The 19,376-nt window shown below is 42.1% G+C and overlaps 1 protein-coding gene across 16 annotated transcripts in view; it reads right to left on the bottom strand.

Moving 5' to 3' along the window:
* DNAH8 (dynein axonemal heavy chain 8) overlaps positions 1-19,376 on the bottom strand; it is a 219,464-nt gene that overhangs the window by 22,648 nt on the left and 177,440 nt on the right. For 9 of the 16 annotated variants that reach the window (XM_074348632.1, XM_074348630.1, XM_074348636.1 and 6 more), the window contains 5 exons: positions 18,479-18,631; positions 17,950-18,105; positions 10,426-10,542; positions 8,487-8,588; positions 2,524-2,684 (listed from right to left, as the gene is read on the bottom strand). In XM_074348632.1, coding sequence (XP_074204733.1) covers positions 2,524-2,684; positions 8,487-8,588; positions 10,426-10,542; positions 17,950-18,105; positions 18,479-18,631 — 689 coding nt within the window. Of the gene's footprint in view, positions 1-971; positions 1,233-2,523; positions 2,685-4,904; positions 6,619-7,375; positions 7,407-8,486; positions 8,589-10,425; positions 10,543-17,949; positions 18,106-18,478; positions 18,632-19,376 lie in introns of those variants that run through there. The other 7 variants (XM_074348641.1, XM_074348642.1, XM_074348643.1 and 4 more) reach the window with 7 other exon arrangements.

Genomic DNA, 19,376 nt, shown 5'->3' with positions numbered 1-19,376 from the left:
TTTTCTAGCTCTGGTTTCTCTCTCTTGAGAGCTGGTGACCAAAACTGCCTGCGGTAATCCAGGCACAGGAATGCCATCCTTATAAGTCAGGGTGAGATGCTTTCACCTCTGTTTTATATACTCCTTGGTAGGATCCTGGAGTACCCACCAGGATCAGATTCTCTGGGTACCAGCTATCAGGACTCCTTGGGTTCTGGCTAAGGATGGAATCAAAGTTTAGAGTCTTCCCATGTGAACAACTTCAATTACTAATTTGTAAGTGCATTAAAACTTATTAGCTATTTTTCTGCCCACTTGCATGAACTCATGAATCTTTCTATAAACCATCCTCATTAGAGGAGGATACTAGGAGAATTTAGTATTGCCCACACAGTCAACAAATATTCCCTGAGCATCAGACGCAGTAGAGCACTGGAGGCACAGTAGTAAAAGTAGACAAAAGTTTCAGACATAATGGAGCTTATGTTAACGATGGCAGATTGACGACTACAGATAAATAAGTAAAAACAGAGTATGTCAGCGCGTGACACAATCTATAGGAAGAAAGGAGGCGAGGAGGATGGAGTCAGGGGTGAGGGGTGGTTGGGGAGTGGCATGCAATTTTAAAATAAGGCAGCCAAGGAAGGCATCAGTGAAAAGGTGACATTTAAACAAAGACCAGAAGAGGTGGAAAGGTGAGCCACAATGATATCTAGGGGGAAGGATGTTCCAGGAAGTGTAGGTATCCTGTGGTGGGAGCCATCTGGACTGAGTGACAGGAAGCTAGCGGAAGCTGGAGCTGAGTGGCACGAGTGAGGGAGAAGGCAGGAGGAGATCCGGCCAAGAGGCAGGAGGCAGATGGGCCTCATAGGTCACCTGTTGGTCATTGTCAGCCTGTGACCTTGACCTGGAGTGAGACAGGAGCTTTATCATTTCCTTCCAATGTGAGACAGTGTTCTGGGCAGAGAGGTGACGTGGTTTGACTCACATTTCTAAAGTCTTAGCTAAAGTGAAAATCCTCTGTGTGCTCTCCTTCAGATACTGTTTAAGTTGATTCTCAAACAGGTCTCAGAGGAAACCTTTTTATTTCTCCACTTCTTTCTTGCCTCCTGCTAACTTATGACAGCCTCTTCAGATAACAGCGAAAGCCACCACCAAAGAGTCACTGTGGTTCTGTCACAGCGTCAGAAATGAGTGTTGGCCATCCGTGGGTCTCTGGGGTCCCATGCCCATGTCTTTGAAGATGAAAAGAGCTGTGGGAGAGATTAGAAGCCACGGAGAAGTGAGAATGAATGTGGGTGACAAAGAGGCCAGGAGGCCACGCCTTGTGCTGGGGTAGGGTGCAAGCTCAGGGTGGAGAGACAATGCAGTGGGAGCAAATGGGACTCTGGGATGCCTGGTAAGGGCTGAAAACCAGAAGGTGGAAATGTCTGCGCCCATCGCAGAGCTGTCAGAAGTGCCACAGCAGGTGGGTGACCAGCAGAGGGGCACAGGGTACTCCTCCCAGGCATCACGGCTTGGGGGCTGCCCCAGGACTCCCGTCGCTTCCATTTCCTGAAACCACTCTGCTGGACATAACTTTGCGGTCTTAGGTTGATGAGCCAGAGTCATGACCACCCAGAGGAGGCTCTCAGCTGGTGCTTCATGGAGCTCTCTCTGCAGAGGTGAGTGGTCTTCTTTTCAGGTACAGGTCTCTGGAGGGATGGGGGTGAGACCTCATCCAAAGAATGTGTTTGAGAAGAGGCATTTCTTATCTCTTCACTCACTGCCTCTTCCCGCCGTGGCCAGAGCAGGGGCCTCACCCTGAGCTGAGACCCCCAGCCTCTCCTCCTGGACTCTGCATCTGTGTCCTGTGTTCCTGTGCTGGCTGCACTGTGCCCACCACAAACAGTTATTTACAGAAGGATGTAGGTGGGCAAGTAAGGGGAAACGGGTGATAAAGGAGAGGATCAAGCAGAAATACAATTCCTCCTCCTCCTCTCTCTTCCCTTCTGGCCCTTTTAGATTCTGTTCATGACCATTTTTTTTCGGAGGGGGGAGGTAATTAGGTATATATATGTGTGTGTGTGTATATATGTACACAAACATATGTATGTTTTAATGGAGGTACTGGGGATTGAACCTAGGACCTCATGCATGCTAAGCATGCTCTACCACTGAGCTATACCCTCCCCAACTATGACCATTATTTTTAATGGAATTTTTGAGGTAAAAGGCAAAGAGCTGGGAGGCTACTGTCCTACCAGTGGAGAGCATCAATACCAATAATACCAACTGGTTTTATGACACGACAGAGGAGAAGGAATTGATGCATAAATTAGAGCTTTAACATTGTCATAAACTCTGGAGCATCAGGATTTAGTGATGGGAGAGCAGGCCAAGATATGACAAAACTGTAACTGGGAGACAGGAAGCAACACTATTTTTCACAGTAAAATAAAAAGAAGGGAAAGGAGACAGATTAAGAGAGAAAATGAAATGCATAGTCTTCGCCAGGCTGGGTTACAAACGATCCTTTCAAATTAAAAAATGCCAGGAACTTACGTGATATCAGCATTAGGGTGAAGCCCAAAGACTTCGGGGTTATCTAGGGATGGCAATGACTGGATATATTCAAAATACTGGTCCAAGGTTTTGCACAAGGGGATTTTATATCCCGTATAAAAACAGAACGATGGTTCAAACATCTTCTCACTGAACCAGACCTATATGGAAGAGAAAACAGGAGGAATAAAATTGATGAACGTCTAAATGAAAACCAAAAATTGCCACTATCGAGGTGATGGGGTCTTCTTATTTCCATTTTAATTGCTTTTTATATTGGGTTTGAAAGTACCTCAACAAAACCACTATAATTATATATGTATTAAGTATAATTTTACATATATTAACCAAAGAGAGAGGCCACAACAAAAAAAAAATAACAAACCTGGGTCTCTGTTTAACACCAAAGAAGATACTTGCTAAGGGTGAAGAGGAGAGAGCCAGCGTGCAAACCCACTATCTGCACCATAATTTGATGACCTTAGAGCCCACTTTTGAAGAGGAGTGGGAAAGTACTGCAGAGCAGGTGAGGCAATAACTACACACAGGAGAGCATGACTGGCATTTTCACTGCCTCCTTTCTCCCCCAAACAGGGCTCATGCTGGGTGCAGGGGCAGTGAGGAGGGGGGTGGCTATGCTCATGCTCAGCGTGGCTATGAGTGCCATACACGGCCAGGAAAACTTCTTGCAGACATCTCCCCTCCCACCGAGCTGGAGCACTCCTTCTGTTAATTAAGTTATGTCCCTGGCCACCAAGCAAATATATCTAACCATCTTATTGTTTGCCTTAAGACATCCCTTTCTCATTCCATATGAGTTGATTATCTGTAAGGTAACAGCAAGAGAGCAAATATATACTTGGTGTGCAGACTTATTCTGAAGAGGGGAAAAAAAATAATGCTGAATGCCCGTGAGCCTGATTTGAGGCAACGACTTCGTGTCAATTGGAGTGATTCTCTGAGTAGCGAGGGAAGTACTGGGATGATGGGAGGAGCAGAACTGCAGGCAGGATGTCCGAGTCACTCAGAGGACTCCAAGTGAAAAGAGATGGGGATTGTGCCTTCCTTTGGGTGGTCACACTTTCTCTAGTGTCCTCCCTCCATTTCCTTCTTCCAGCTTAATTTAGGTCCAGTGATTGCTCTGAAATACCCTGTGTACTGGTTCTCCCTTCCCTTACTCACTGCAGTTCTACCCTATTCAACTCCTGTGCACCAGGCACTGCACTGAGAACAGGAACAGAATGCAAAGATGAGACACACACAGTCCTTTCCTTCAAGGAGCTTGTGACCCAGTAGAGGGATAAGCCAATCACATAATAACCATGATACAAAGTGCGCTAAGTTAAGAGCCAGAGGAAATAAAAATAAGCAAAGTTCCCACGGAGGCTTAAAGCAAGAAGAAAAAATAGCCAGATGGATGTCAGGTAAAGCTTAATCTAGGAGGTGATTTTGGAGATAAGCCTTGTAGGATAGGATTTTGTCAAAGGAACTTGCAACTAGGGAGACCCCACAAGCAAAGGCATAGAATGATGCAAAAATGTGAGGCACATTGGGTAAGTGATGAAATCATTATATTTAAGAGGTAGGACAGGAAAGGTGAAGTGAGGTCATATTATGGATGCCTATGGATGTCAAGGTGAGGACTGGTGTTTAACTTAAGAAATGGGGAGCAGTTGAAAGTTATTAAAAAAAACTGCTATGATTAGGGTCATTATTTACAAAGATTGGGTTTTTAGTGATGTGGATGACTAGGAAGGCAAAGGCCATGGGGTCTTCAGCACACAGACAACAAATGATCACACTGAATTCTGTGTTGCCAGATGACATATGTCTATAAAAGCAAAATGAAGTTTCTTCTTATTTTTCCATTACCTTATTTATATAAATACAAATAGCTGGATTCGAAAACACAAAAACAGTTGAGTCTCACCAAATTTGGAAGACATTTTTGGAATAATTAAAATATAGAAGATGAAGTCTACATGGAATTACTTTGGGAGACTCTAGAAGGTAACCTACGAAGATAAGCAGTCATCCTCCAAGGACAATGAATAAGGTTCTACAATCACTGGCTTTAAGGGAGACACACTGTAAGATGCTGAGAACAGAGAAAACAAACAGGGTTCAAAGATAAGCCCCAAACTGAAAGTTATAGGGACAGAGGATCCGATTTGAAGGCACTGCTTTACAACTGAAGTGATTTTCATTCAGGCAACTCTGGGCAACATGGTCAGGGCAAAGTGGCAGTGGTTAGGAGGTAAGACTGAGGCTGAGATTGAGATAAGGCAGGATACGGGGTCCACGGTGCTTTTCTGCAGCCTTCCTCAAGAAGGTTTCTGCTGCCAAGTTCACACAGTGACTTCATGTCCAAACTCACCTCTCTGGTTACTGAAGGGCCATCTGCAACAGGTCCAAGCTAGACAGGAATGAATGACTGAAGAGAATGAACAGGTGAGGCAGGAGGCTGGAAAGGGTGGAGGATGAAATGCAGATTCAGCGGGAATAAGGGAATGGTGCAGCTCAAAGCACTGAAGGTGGAGCAACTCTAAGGAAAGTGGGGACGGGAAGGGGAGAAGAAGAGAGAAGAGAAGAGGGGGAGATGGAATAAGCCTGGGGGAGCTGTCTAGGGGTAAAAGAATAGAAAGACAGTGGGATGAACTTTTCATTTAGGGCAGTAATTGCTGAGAACAGAGCTCAGAGGAGCCAGAATCGGGTGGCATAAGAGAGAAATACCCAGGTGGAGAGGGAGCCGCTGTTACTCAGGCGCAGCCAATGCACTGGGGCCCGATGAGAACTCTGTGCTTCCAGACCAGAAGGGCCGCAGGACCAAGACGATCGTCCCGCCTTCCCCCAGGACGGGCTCAGGCCCAGAGGATGGAGAATTCTAGGCTTCCAAGATGGGGGTTGGGGTCCGCTGACTAGTCTTATTGGGGTACACAGAAGAAGTCGAGGAGGAGGAGACACAGGTTAGGGTCAGGCGGAGGACCTGCCCAGCATGAGATCTGGAAGATGAAGCAGTCTGAGTGGCAGATGCTTCTTCCTCTCCTCCCCTTTGCCCAGGCTCAGCCATCTGCCTTGAGTGACCAATTAACCACAGGCAGCTCTCAGCTCTGATCCAGACAGCAGGCTCTGGTAGGAGAGCAAAGAGGTCTCTTAGAAATTTCTTTCACTTTGCCAGCCAACAGCAGGGTTCTTGCCACTTCTGGGTAAGGCAGTTTCAATAAAACAGACAAATCGACTAAGACAGTTGGCTAATTAGGACTTTTCTTGAATCCTACTTTTTAGAAAATGAGTTGAAGCTGATATAAAGGGTTGTAAAAAAAAAATTATACCTAATTTTCAGGCTGCGCTCTGAGGTCAGTAAAAATTCAATCCAATCTATGCTATTTTAGATGACATTAACCCGGGGCACATGAAATTCTCAATCTGCTGAGATTAAATTACGTGAATCATCCACAAATACGTATTGAGTGTACCCTAGGCACTGGAGAGACCTGGACGACTTGTTTCTTATTTCAGTGAGTTTACAGTCTAGTGGAGGAGGCAGAACACATGTGTGAGGATTACAAATTCCCTCTCCCACTCATCGAGGCAACCTTCTCCAGTCTCTTCAAATGTCCCAAACTTGCCCTCCCCTCCCCTCAGCTGATGACCTGCATCCCCTCGGCCAGAGATGCTTCTAATTTCACTCTGAACACGGAGACAGCCAGAAGAAAACGACCTCATCTTCCCCTGTCAAATCTACCAGTCTCTGCACCCACGTCCTTCTCCCATCACAAGGCATGGGCTGCCCTCCTCCTATCAACAGGAGAGGAGGGCAATGTAAGGATGGTTTGCAAAACAACCAGTACACGTGTTTGGTAAATCTAAATCAGAACTGGCTGTAAAAACTATCAAAATGAGTAAGCGGGGTAAGGGATGAAAATAAGGTGGAACCAAAATGCCTAGAACAGTAATATGGAAGATGACGGTCAGAGGGCTCAGAATTAAACCCTGTAAGATATGGTTAAATTTAACTTAATTGTTGTGTTAGAAACGTAAGGGCTAGAAATAAAACACGTAATTTTCAAGCCAGTAAAGAGAAGTAAAAATACACTGAAAAAAAAGAGAGCAAGAAAGATGGGGGGAAAAGGCCAAGAAAAGTATGCTTAATGAAAACCACAAAGTAACATAGAAGAAATAAATCAAAACACAGCAGTAATCATAACAACAGTGAAATGATTAATTTGCTCATTAAAATACAAAGACCACCCCCCCAGATTGGATATTAAAAATTCTAGCTATTTACTATTTGTAAGAAATAAATTAAAAACATAATGACACAGAAAAGTTGAAGTAAAAGAAAAAGAATGATGATATAGCAGGTATATTAAAATTAAGTATTTCTAATCATCAAAAGATCAATAAGAGAGTAAAAAGGCAAGGCATAGAAGAACGGAAAAAGTTATTTGCAACCACATAATCAACAAAGAACTTGTATCCAGAATATGCAAGAAACTTCTTACACCACTTCCACCCCCCCCCTTTTTTTTTAAATGGAGGTACTGGGCATTGAACCCAAGACCTCATGCATGCCAAGCACACACTCTGTCACTGAGCTATGCTCTCACTCTGTAAACCATTTTTTAAAAAAAAACAGCCCAAGAGAAATAGCAGCAAGAATATAAAGCAAGTCACAAACAAGAAAATAAAAACAGTAAATAAGCATGTGAGGGTGTCAAACTCCATTAGTATTTAGAGAAATAAAAATTAAAACCAAATTAAGATACCATTATACCCACTGGAATGGGTAACACTAAAGAGACTAATATCCAGTGTTAGTGAGGATGTGGAGAAACAGGATATCTCATACCTCAATTTGGAAGCCAGATTGACGTGATCAACTAAAATAGGAAAAACACAAACTCTGTAACTTAGCAATTCCATTCCTAATAGAAAGATATATTCATGTGCGCCAAGACACTTGTAAAAAAAAAAATGATCCCAGTAGCATCATTTATAATAGCTCCAAATGGCAACAATCCTAATTTCCACCAATACAATCCAGTGGAATACTATACAGTAAGGGAAATGAGTACATTGCTGCAACATAGATGAGCCCCAAAACATCATATTGAGAAAATGAAAGCAGACACAAAGAAAACACACTCTATGATCCCATTTATATAAAAGTTTAAGAGATGGCAAAATCAAACTACATTATAAGAAGTACATACCTAGATGGTAAAAGTATAGTGAGAAAGAAATAGTTTCTATAAAACTGTGGTTACACTGAGGGAATAAGAAATTGTGATGGAAAAGGGGCATGCATGAGTCTTGGGGAGATGGAAACATTTTAAGCCTATTGAGGGATGTATATTGCTTCTTTAACACATAAAAATTTTAAGAGTAATTTGAGTCTAGTAAATGTACTTATACTATTCATCCTTGCTGTGAAAGCCACAGTTACAAGAGGTAATATTGTCTAGAAAATGTTTATCAATGTGATATGCAGGTCTCACTGGGCACAGAGAAACAAATGAACACTTCATCAATTTTCAATTGTCTGTCCTAATGGAAAGAGATGAGAAAAGTCAACTTTTGGCTTATTCTCCAATCATTTATCTCGGGGCCCCAAAACACCATGAGACTTGTGCTCAGAGGAAGAGCCAGAGATATTACACCTAGTGTTTTTGTAGACGAGGAGGTGGGGAGATACCATGCACGTGAGCAGCTAATCTATACAGGAGAGGATTCATGGATCATTGACAGCTGACTTTTGCTCTGTTCTGGACCACAAGTAGATTGCTAGTTAGTTTGGTTTTGGTTTGGTTTGGTTGGCTGATCCTTTTCAGCAGCTCTGTTCTAGATTTTTTTCTCCTTAAGTTTGGCTTACGTATTACAAACCAAAAATATTCTTGTTTAATAGAAAGATGCAACGAGATGTGTCTCCATTCTTTTTTTTTCTCTCTAAATTGACTTACTCTAGCAAAGCAATTGAGCAGACGTTTATCGAAGTCATCGGTGACTCTGCCTCCATATTGTACTTCTCCAATCATGTACCGAACAGTACTCCACGACACACCCTTTATTAAAAATAAAAAAGGATTATTCATTGTCAATCCAAACAAATAATTCTAAACATTTCTGGTCTTTCCCTGGAAGAAAGCTCTGGAAAAGGAAGCACTAGCTAGACTGCATTTAAAATTACTCATTATCTTATATTAATAATTCTTTTGCTCTTTCATGACTGGAACTGCTATGGTTTGTTCACCAAAGAAAAATCTACAAGACTAAACATTGGTGAATATATTGCTCACTGATTATTTAAAATGGGGGGGGGAGGCTATTTTTCAGTCTGTGGATATAATTACCTATAATACTCATTACAATGATGCCAAACTGCTAGAGAACAGAAAGTCACGTTTAGTGAAGAAAGGAGAAAAATCAGGTAATCAACATTTTAATATGCTTTCTTAGTAATATATTTTCTGAACAACTGAATATATATTTTCTGAGAACTAGGAAATTATTCATTCACAAGATTTTCCTACAGTGCAATCCTTTCCTGTCTCATTATATGAGCTCTGACTACATCAAAGTATTCATTAATTTCCATAGCAATCTTATACTAGCAACACATTTCTGATAGTAGTTTTTTATTAAAAAAAAAAGTTTCAACACATTTGGGATAGGAGACGTAACGATGCTTGACTTTTATTTACTTTCTTTTGGTTAAAATGTTATTTATCAGCTTCATCGCCTTTCAAAGCAACTATTTCAAGGTAACTGTCGTCTGTATATACCTAAATGATAAATAATCACAGAATATGAACCTATATAATTTTTCATCAAAAGGTCATACTCAATTTAATATCCCTTTGTAATTTCTGGGGAAAATGATGGTCTGATTCTAGATTCCCCCCCTACTAAGATAGAAATCCATCATGTCCCACCATCATCAAACTGATAACTGCAGTATCTAGGATTATCTTCAAGATGTACCATGAGAAGGAAGAGAGGGAGACATGCCAGGAAACTTGTATTTACTGAGCCCTTACTAAGCACCGTACGCTGTGCTTTCACAAATGCTGACTCATTTACTCCTCATGGAAACCATGGCCATGTTATAGATGAGGAAACGGGCCCTGAGAGGCTCATGCACTTGCTCAAGATCATAGAAGAAAACAGATTTCCAACTTCTTACGACACACGTGTGAAAGGGCAGCTGGGAGTGTGCTCTTGCGTGCTTAGCTGAGGAAGTCCCTTGTCCTCTCTTGTCTAGTACCTCATCAGTAAAATGGGGATACTAGTAATGCCTTCTGTATCCACCTCACCGAGTTGTGGAAATAAAAATGAGACCCCGCACACATGAGCGCTTTGAAAACGGTGAAGTGCTACACACGGACCAGTGGCCGTTGTTAGAAATTATTGCTCTTTATCTGCATGAGCTTAACTGTCTGTTAAGATGAGACTTCAGGTTCAAAAGAACTTTCACGAGGACTGGGAGGTAATATTCTCACTTCTGAGGATTCTGAGGAAGCGTGAGTGAGATGAAGGAAGGCATGCTTGATTTAAGGTGTACATTCTCTTGGGGTGCACTGAGGCGCTTGGGTGTGATACGAGGGAGGCTGTGGGGTTTCTCACCAGTGCTCTGCCTCTGTTGTGCAGGTGCAAAGCAGAGCGAGAAGGGTGGGGCGGGGGACACAGTGTGAGATGGAGGGTCCCAGTGCACTCCCATGGACAACAGGGGTGTGAGTGGAAATGGCTGGACCAGTAAACAAGTGACTGGAATGAGCAGTCCCTTTTGGGGAGGTGGGGGGGACCTCAGCAGGGTCACTGCATATCACAGACTGGGAATATCTGTAGAACCTTGATGTAAGGACAGCAATAAAAATAGAAGAAAGAAACAATTTCACTCACTTTTTTAATATCACATTCATCAAGGTGATTCTGAATAAACTGAACACTGGCTGTAAAGTCAGCAGAATTGAATTCGTAGGGAATATTCCATCCTAACGGACCAAATTTGCGTCGCTCCTTAAAAACACCGAAGAAAAAGTACTGAGTGAGATTTTAAGATTGTATACAGCTGATTCTTTTTGAAAAATTATTATTAAGACATAAGGTACAGCACAATTAAGGTATGGTATCGAAATAAGTTGATGTCATAAGACAACAGTATAGGATTTTGGATATATTAACCATTAGGAATATTATTCCATGGCTCTAGAGCCAGATGGCTTAAAGAACAAATGTCCAAATCCTTGCCAAATTGTAATTATTTAGTTCAAAAAAGTCTAGGTCTCCACTGCCAGCTCCAAAAAAGTACAGTAGGTGCTCAATAATTATCTGTCGAATGAATTCATTTATTCTAAATTGGACTCTCGAAAGTTTCAAGTGTTAAACATAAGGGTTTGAACTTTTATTTTTCAAGCTGAATAACTTACAGCACTCAAGAGCACTTAGACTCCCTGCTAGTTTCCCTGTGTAATGTTGCAGTTTCAGATTTTGAAAACTAAAAATTTTCTGCTTAAAACATGACACATCTGTCTTAAAACTTTCATAGTGCCCTCATTTGTTCTCTCCTACTAAACAGTGACTAACTGTTTCAAATTGCCAGATTCCCCATAAATAATCAAACTGGGCTTGTGTCCAAAGATTCAACTGCCTTGACATTCTGGAGACCATTTTAAAGGTATGTATGTGTTAGACCTGACAAGTCCAGACCCTGCTCATCTAGCAAATTATATAGACTAACCCAAATGCTACCATATCATCAGCTTTCCCTGCCTCAGCACACAATCAGACTCTGAGGAAGGTCCAATTGCTTATTCGGGGTTAGCTCCTAGACCTCTTTGACCCTAGTGCCTCTCCATGTGGAGCGTAGAATCCAAATACATTTATGGGAAGATATAATTCTACTTCCCTATCTTTAAATGCATACTAACTTTTCTTTCTCTTTTACTTTTCCCAACCCAAAACACACACAGACACACAGAGTTTTCATGGTCATTCCAACACTTCTCACTCACTGCAGCTGTTTCATGCTTTAGATCCTGACTAATACTACCATTTAAAGGAAACTAAATGAATTTTAGTTTGGATAAATTCATGGACAGGTCAGAGAAGAAACTGAGAAAGTGATGTTTAATTACTGATTTTTAGGATATGCTTTTACGATATTAAGTAAACTGTCAAAATTAATTTGGGTCCAGACGTTCTGGCCCTGGGAGAGCAGACTGAGAGCATACAACCCTTCAAAAATGCAAACTAGTATCATTACTTCTAGACCTGTTCTTCTTTAGGTTAGGTTGTCATGTATTAGACATTTGTATGATGTGCCTCCCACCCCTACCCCTTAGCTAATTAGATCAAAGGTGGATAACCAGTCCAAGAAGAGCCAGCAATATCCCTTCTCCCAAGGATTTGGACTCAGGGTTCAGAATTGCTACCCTGAGCTTATCCTAGTCACAGCTTAATCTACACAGACTTGTGAACTCAGGAGCTACGAAGCACCGTCTTCTACCCTGAACACAGAAGATGAGAAGGAGCAGAGGGCTGGCCTTGACAGGAGGAGAGACAGGTGGTGTCATCCTCGGTGCAAGAAGGGGAACCTTAGCTCATAAAGATGTCAGCTTCTCTGGACGGCTTCCTGCCTCCTTGGCTCAGCATTCACGTTTGCCTTGATGTGTTTTTCTAGTTGTTTCACATTGAAGCATTTGGTTCTGGTACCAGATTTTGAAACTTGACAGTGAAAAACATTATCTCCCACTTTTGTCTCCCCTTTTGCACCTGCACCTTGGGAAGAGGATCATGATTATCTAATAAACATCAGTTGATTATTATCAGAATGAAAGGCACCCTCCCTCTCACTCTCTGGATGTGGGGGTGTAAATTCTGAGGCTGACACAGGGTTTTGAATTTCTTGAGTGGATCCCGAAAACAATTGAGTTGAGCCTCCTCCAGGTTAATGTAGGAGCAAGTGTGGGTTGGTGGCTGTTAACATAAAAATGCATTCAGCTAACCCTTGAGTCCCTGGAATTCCTTCCATTTTTAGGACTTCAAAGAGAAGAATGCTAACCATTTATGAATAAAATGCAAACGTTTTTCCATCTTTTAAAAATGGGAATCAACTCTAAAATATTTTTACCTATTTTTGACTTAGTTTTTAAAATTTTCTGTTCAACTAGACAAAAGACAGAATGAAGAACAAGTCTTCCTTCCCAATCACTGAAGCTGCTTAAATTGGCTCTATGGAAACACACCCATTTACACGCTCCTTAAAATGTGATCTTTGAAAATTGCCCTAATGCTGAGATTTGCTTCATTTTATGGCATTTACTATCAATTTTTATTAAAACATTCACTTTTTAGGTTGGTTTGCTAAAGTCATAGACTGTTTATCTCCTTTTGGGGAAAAAGGATAAAATCTTTGTGGGTGCCTTTTCTTTCACAAATGAGGTCGTTTTACTCCTTGTGGGTTTTTTTGTTTTGTTTTGTTTTGGTACTCACTGATCCCTATAAGTGACAAAACAAAAACAAAAACAGAAACACACCCCGAAGTATCACCCTGGAATAATATCAAGTGAGACTTAAACCACTGGCACCTAAGAACTCATTTGGAAGCTCAAAAGCAGGGAGCTTTGCTAGAATTTGGAATATCTGGAATATTGAAAATCTTCAGCCCAGTTAGTATTTTTGAAACTGCAGGACGAGTCCTATGTGATATAATGGAAAAATACTAGAATCAGTGTATTTTCAAGAAGTTTTAACCTAGTTGAGAAAAGAAGACTTGGAAACAAGAACAACATGATAGTAAATATAATTAACTGTCAAAATTTAACAGGTGATAAGCTTGGAGGAGACTTTCAATCAGAGGCTCCTAGGAAGAATGAAACTGAAGCTGGTTCTTTGAAAAGAAGGGAGAAAAGAACCCTGGGCTTGGCGACGGTCACGAGCAACCAGGAATGCAAAGCTCAGGATTCACCCAGAAGGAGGCTGCAGGACTGGGTGCTGCAGCAGAGGAGAACCTCGGGTGAGCGGCTGGACCACACACCTGCGTGATGATTCAGGGATGGAACGTGGACAGATCTGAATGTCAGGAGAAAGAGCTAAAACCCAACTCAACGGAAGGGAGTGATTATCCATTATTAAGTTGGAGAGTGATGATTTTAGGACTAGTCTACTCCCTGCTGAATTTAACCAACAAGGAGCCTTCTTTTTACTCCAGAGAATATATAGAACACAGAACTACTAGTGAAATATGGAAAGCTTAAAATCCTCCTTAGGATACTGAGGAAAACTTGTTCAATGGAGTCATCATTTTAATGATGTCAAAGCTATTTCCAGTTTTATGTTAGCATCTACCGCAGCCCAGCGGTCCTCCCCTCCCACAGTATGGTGCAGAATCACGTCAGTCCCACCTTCAAAACAAGGCTCTCTTTGGGGCATCACACCCTAGTTACCTAATAGCGGGAGCTAACACAGAATGAAAAATACAATCTATACTAGACAATATAAGGGAAACTTTGATAAGTAAAATTAACAGAAATGGTCAGAACCACTGGGAAACACTATAGAGGCAAGTGTAAAAGATCTTTTAGAAAATCTGTATCATGTTATTGTAATTATTCCAAAGAGATTTGTGCTAAGAACTTTATAATCACGCCTCCCCAAAGCAAGAATTGTATATAGACTATTCAATCTGAAGGAAGTGTTTGTCAAGGTTTAAACTTGAGAAAAAAATGTCAGCGAAGTAAATGTTTTTCTGAATGAGGAACTGCTAACGGTGGCATTCCCTGAGCCCTGCAGATATGGCCATTTTTATTTAATATTAAAACATTTTTAAGAGCCATGGTAAAATTTCCAAGTTTGCAGCTGCCACTGGGCCCTGAGAGCTCCTAAACAATGACTCTTGCAATGAACCTCACAAAGTTGTGTAAAGGCTGTTAGAAAACCCCCAAATGTGGGCCTCAGTGTAGGGTCACCAGCCAGGGTGAGGAGGAGAAATATCCACACCAGAAAAGGACATAAAAATGACTAAAGACACCTCCCTTAAGGGCAGTGGCTCTTTGGAGGTTATTTTCAATTCTCATTGCTTACTACAATCACTTGGGAAGTTTTTAAAAGGACTGAGCGCCCCACCCCACTGCCTCCTCCGGGGGACTTGAGGGCCCAGGCACTGGCTGAGAACCACTGCTTAAGACGTTCACGGGTCCAGTGTGCTGCACTAACAGCGATCATCAACAGGAAAAAACCAGAAAACGTTATCGTGACCTTCTGCAGGAGGTGTTGGGAGGAAACTGCAAATGGAATGGTTGAGTTTCAAGGGACCAAGACTTTGGAAGAAGATATATTTAAAATTAGAATCCTGAAGGGTGAGTGGAGGCTTGCTCTGAAGCCCAGAATGGTGCTATACTGGAGTTTCTTGGAAGCCACAGAGACAGAATACTGGGGCCAGAGGGAAGCTTCCCTCAAGAGTCATCGTCAAGAGAATGCAGAAATGGAAGCAGTGGACAAGTAAGCAGAGGCAGGCACCAGGTGCTGGGAACGACAGGCTCCCACGGGGAGGGCAGGAGGGCTGGCTGGCCAAGGAGGACACATCACCCGACTGCAGTGAGAGCAGCCGCTGCTGTGGCAACTTCCTGGCCAATGTGGGTGTTCAGTCCTGGAGGAGAGGGGAGAGAGGCCAGGGGGGTTGGAGCCAGCAGAACTTAGCGCAGCGCTGGCTGGTGGGTCTATGCAAATTCCCATGGCGGCACTCGGGGCTCCCCCTCCTACTGGGTAAGCCTGCTTCCATCCCAACGACACCCTCCACCACTCTCCTACCCAAGAAAGCTGTCCTTGACCAGCCAAATCTACTTCCCCTTCTCATGGGAAAGGAGAGGTGATCATTTTGTCCTCTGCAACAGGAGGAGGGTCCACAAGACACATGATGCCCTTGAACTGGGGTGAGTTGATGGCATGATGCCGAACCATGCTTCAGTGAGAGAAGTACACGGGAGGGCAGGCGGGGGCTGGTTCTTTGACCACTAGTTTCTGCATTCTAATGTGTGATGAACTCCAGCAAGAACCCCTCCCAGAAGACAGACACTTCAGATTATGTGACATGAACCAATGTACCCCCTTCTTTTTTTTCAGTCTCTGCAAGGACGAAGGTATATACATCATGTGTGTATAAAGCAAGGGATATCTGAGTTAATTTGGAGGGATCAATTACTCAATCAACAAATCAGGTTTTTGGCTATCATGCCCAACACTAGAAAAATACATCACGATCTGTCAAATTCAGAACGGTCCTTCCCATAGCAGTTGTGTCTTGAACTCTAATGTGCACACGAATCACTTGGGCGTCTTATTACAATGCAGATTCTGATTCAGCAGGTCTGGGGTGGGGCCTGAGATACATCGCTTACAAGTTCCCAGGTGATATGGATGCTGCTGACCCAGGACCACAAGCCCCTAAAGAATTCTGGATTTTTCTATCAAATTGGCTCTGTCCTAACCAAGAAAAGAATACATGTAGGCACTACCACAGAAAACATCTCTGAAATTGAAGAAAACACAACAGGGGAAAACATGCTTGAATGATCTATATTCCCTGTGTAGTCACAGAATTGGATAACAGAATTTTAGAAATGGGAAAAATCTTGGAAGATCACCTCTTTCTGCCTCTAAACACGCCGAAGGGGAAACAGAGGTCCTGAGAGGGACATAACTTGACCAACCTTACGTAGCTAGTTGATTTCACAGCAAGTCTCAAGTCCAGGCCTCCTGACTCTCCATGAAGTGCTCTTTCTAACACACTACAGTGGGATTTTAAGAGCTCTTCAGCCTTTTTTTTTTTTTTTTCCATAGACATGCCACTGTTAGCTTCACAGCATTAACAGTGGAATTTTTTTTTTTTCTGTTTTAACCCCAATACAAGTCCTGTAAGTGCAAGCACGCTTTGGCCCCACGAATGGACCATGGTCCTGTTGTTCTTTTTTTTTAGCACTTGGATAATGGCCATTAAAAACACAGGTTGCCATGTTGACCATACGGAAAATACCCCCAATTGTCTCTCCATAATAAGCACAGTGGAAGAGTTGAATCATCACTACTAGGAAAAGAATCATAAAATATATTATTTGTGAATTGGGTATTAAATAGCAGAGTTAAAACAATATTTGTATTAGAGTGTGATAAGGTCTAGCAAAGCCAACAATTCCCAGATAAGGATGTATGAAATTGGCTTCGGGACTTGAAAGCTGTAATTTACAATGCAAAGGCCACAATGGAACTTAGTAAAAATAACCACCTGCAAAGTGTTTGGCCTGATTTTAACTCTCTGAGGGTTGGGGGACAGATAAAATACCAGCTGTCCCCTCTACACAGTCTTCTCTGTTGAGCAGCATGGACCCTGGTAAAATGATTGGGACAATGAACCTGATGGTAAATATGTCCAGAATTTTCTGGGTTGGGCACCAATTTCCTCTCTACTTTTGGGCAGGGCAGGGAAAGACGAGACCAAGCTCTGCTGGCCAATGTGCACAGTTAAGCATGACTCCTGGTTCCAGCCAGTTAATTCATTTTTATCCTCACTCCATCCTCAGGGAAAGAAGAAATGTAGGAAAGAGTTAAGGGAGCCCCTTCACCTCTCTGTGAAATCAAGGAGTGAATCAAGTACATGAAAATTCTATAGCTTTCAGACACAGAACAAAATATAAAATTCAACTATAGAACAAAACAATACCAAAATGAAGAAAACGCCCATAGAGACGTTGCTAGGCAGCCATAAAATTATTAAATGACTATATAAATATACGGTAAAAGCAACAAATTTTTTTTTTTAAAGAAAACAACCTGAAAAACACAGGTGACCCCTGTGATTTCTCTTCCTGCCACCACCACCACCGCCATGTTCACTAGAGGGGAGACGGTCAAAACATACTTCCCTCTGAGGCAGGCAGGCTGGCACTCAACTCCTACCTAGGCTTCCCAAGTGAACTGGACCTCTCTGAGTCTCAGTCTCCTCCCTTTAAAAATGGTGATAAATCCTACCTGGAAAGGTGGTTGTTAGTACTACATGAGATGGTGTACATAACATTCCTGGTCAGCACAGGCATTTTCAAGACCAAGCTCCTATCGTAATAATCCGTTTGCTCATCCCACAAATATTTACTGAGCTCTTACCATGCCCCAGCTGCTGCTGTGATGGGGGAGATCCAGCTATCACAAAAAGTCGCTGTCCTGGAGAATCTTACAGCTCTAGTGGCCAGGGTGGGGGTCGGGGGCAGGGGGACACGTTAAATACATGAACAAATGTGTGTATCCTGTGCCAGGTGGCGAAAAGTGCCATGAAGGAAACAAAAAAGCAAGGTGAGGAGAGCAGACAGCGCAGCGGAGAGGCCAACGTAACGTTATCAGCATCCTCTAAACGTGCAAACTGCTCTCAGAAGTTACCTGCACAGTGGAGTGTAAAAAGGCTACAGTGTAGAGCATTGGCTTCCACATGGGTAAATTACTGACATCCAGAAGGTCTTGGTTAATCCCGGCAAAAGTTCTTTTCAAACCTGCGCGAACTCCTTGGGGTGGCTCGTTAGTGAATTTGAGAGAGGTCTGGCATAAAAAGCAAACAGTAGTTTTGTTTCTGTAAATTACTGTTAAGGATAAAATAGAAATTACAATACATCAGACAACAAAATTGTTGGTTACGGTACATAAAATGGGCACCGTGTAAGCTAACTGCATTGATCAGAGCTGAAACCCAATAAATTAATAATGAGTCTTAAAACTCTTCTGTGGGAATATTTACTATTATAATCTTGATAATTACAGTCAAGATTTTGATGATAATGGTATAAGGTTTTGCAATGCAGACTCTACTGGACCAAAAAGATGTTAACGTTTTCCAACATTTCAATAATGCCAGTTAGGCCATCTTTATTTGTATAACTCTCAAGGAATAGACACTGGTCTCACAGTAACAAACCTGAAGCAATGTAATCGGAAACCGATCGTGGGGCTCAGTAGTTATCCACACTCGGAAAGTGTCATCACTGGCTTCCGTCGTAGTTAATGTCTCTAGCAACTCTTCCATGAATTCTAGGCCAAGGTGACAATTTTGCAGTAATACCCAGCCACCCTGTATTCAAAAATGATTTCATATTAATTTCTTGTAACTTTTCTTGCTTCAGTTTTAATAAAACAAAATGTACAAACAAAATTTTTTAAACTTTTGCTCAGGGCATGAGAATACTCTGTTTCAAGCACATATTTTCAATAAAATTATTGTATGTCAATACAATCATTGTTTTTCTGCCACTGGTAAAACTGGTTATTTGGAATCTAATGGGTTCAAAATGATCATATTCTGCCACCCCTGGTTCAGAAGGGAACAGAAGTTAAAACCTGAAGTTAGATTTGTTTAAGCACAGTGTGTGCACCATCTAATGGTGGGAATGGGTATCTTGGAATTTGTAACAGGTCATTCTGACTAAGGTAAATCAAAAGGGACTCACCCCAAAACCAAGACATCCACTGTTATAAAAAGAGATACACATTATCTCCTAAAAGGTGGAGGCATTGACAAAAATTCAGTTAACAATTAACTTAGGAAGAAAAGAGAGAATTTTACTTGAGCGAAACAGGATTATAACCTGGGAGACAGACTCAGAAGCTCTGAGAACTGTTCCGCCTGTTAGAAGTCGAAGGCACAGTCATATACAATTTTGAGACAAAGGATCATACATCAAAGTGACATGCTGACATTTTACACAAAGTTCACCAAAGACACACAGTTCAGAGTATGCACAAAGCGAACAAGTCACCGTGACCCTCTACTGAGTTGGGAAAGAATGCCAATCTTTTAAGAAGCTACACTGCTAGCA

The sequence above is a fragment of the Camelus bactrianus genome, chromosome 20 (genome assembly GCF_048773025.1).
Source record: "Camelus bactrianus isolate YW-2024 breed Bactrian camel chromosome 20, ASM4877302v1, whole genome shotgun sequence".
Lineage (NCBI taxonomy): Eukaryota > Metazoa > Chordata > Mammalia > Artiodactyla > Camelidae > Camelus > Camelus bactrianus.
Note: the sequence above shows the minus strand (reverse complement) of the source record. Positions and strands in the feature narration are given on the sequence as shown.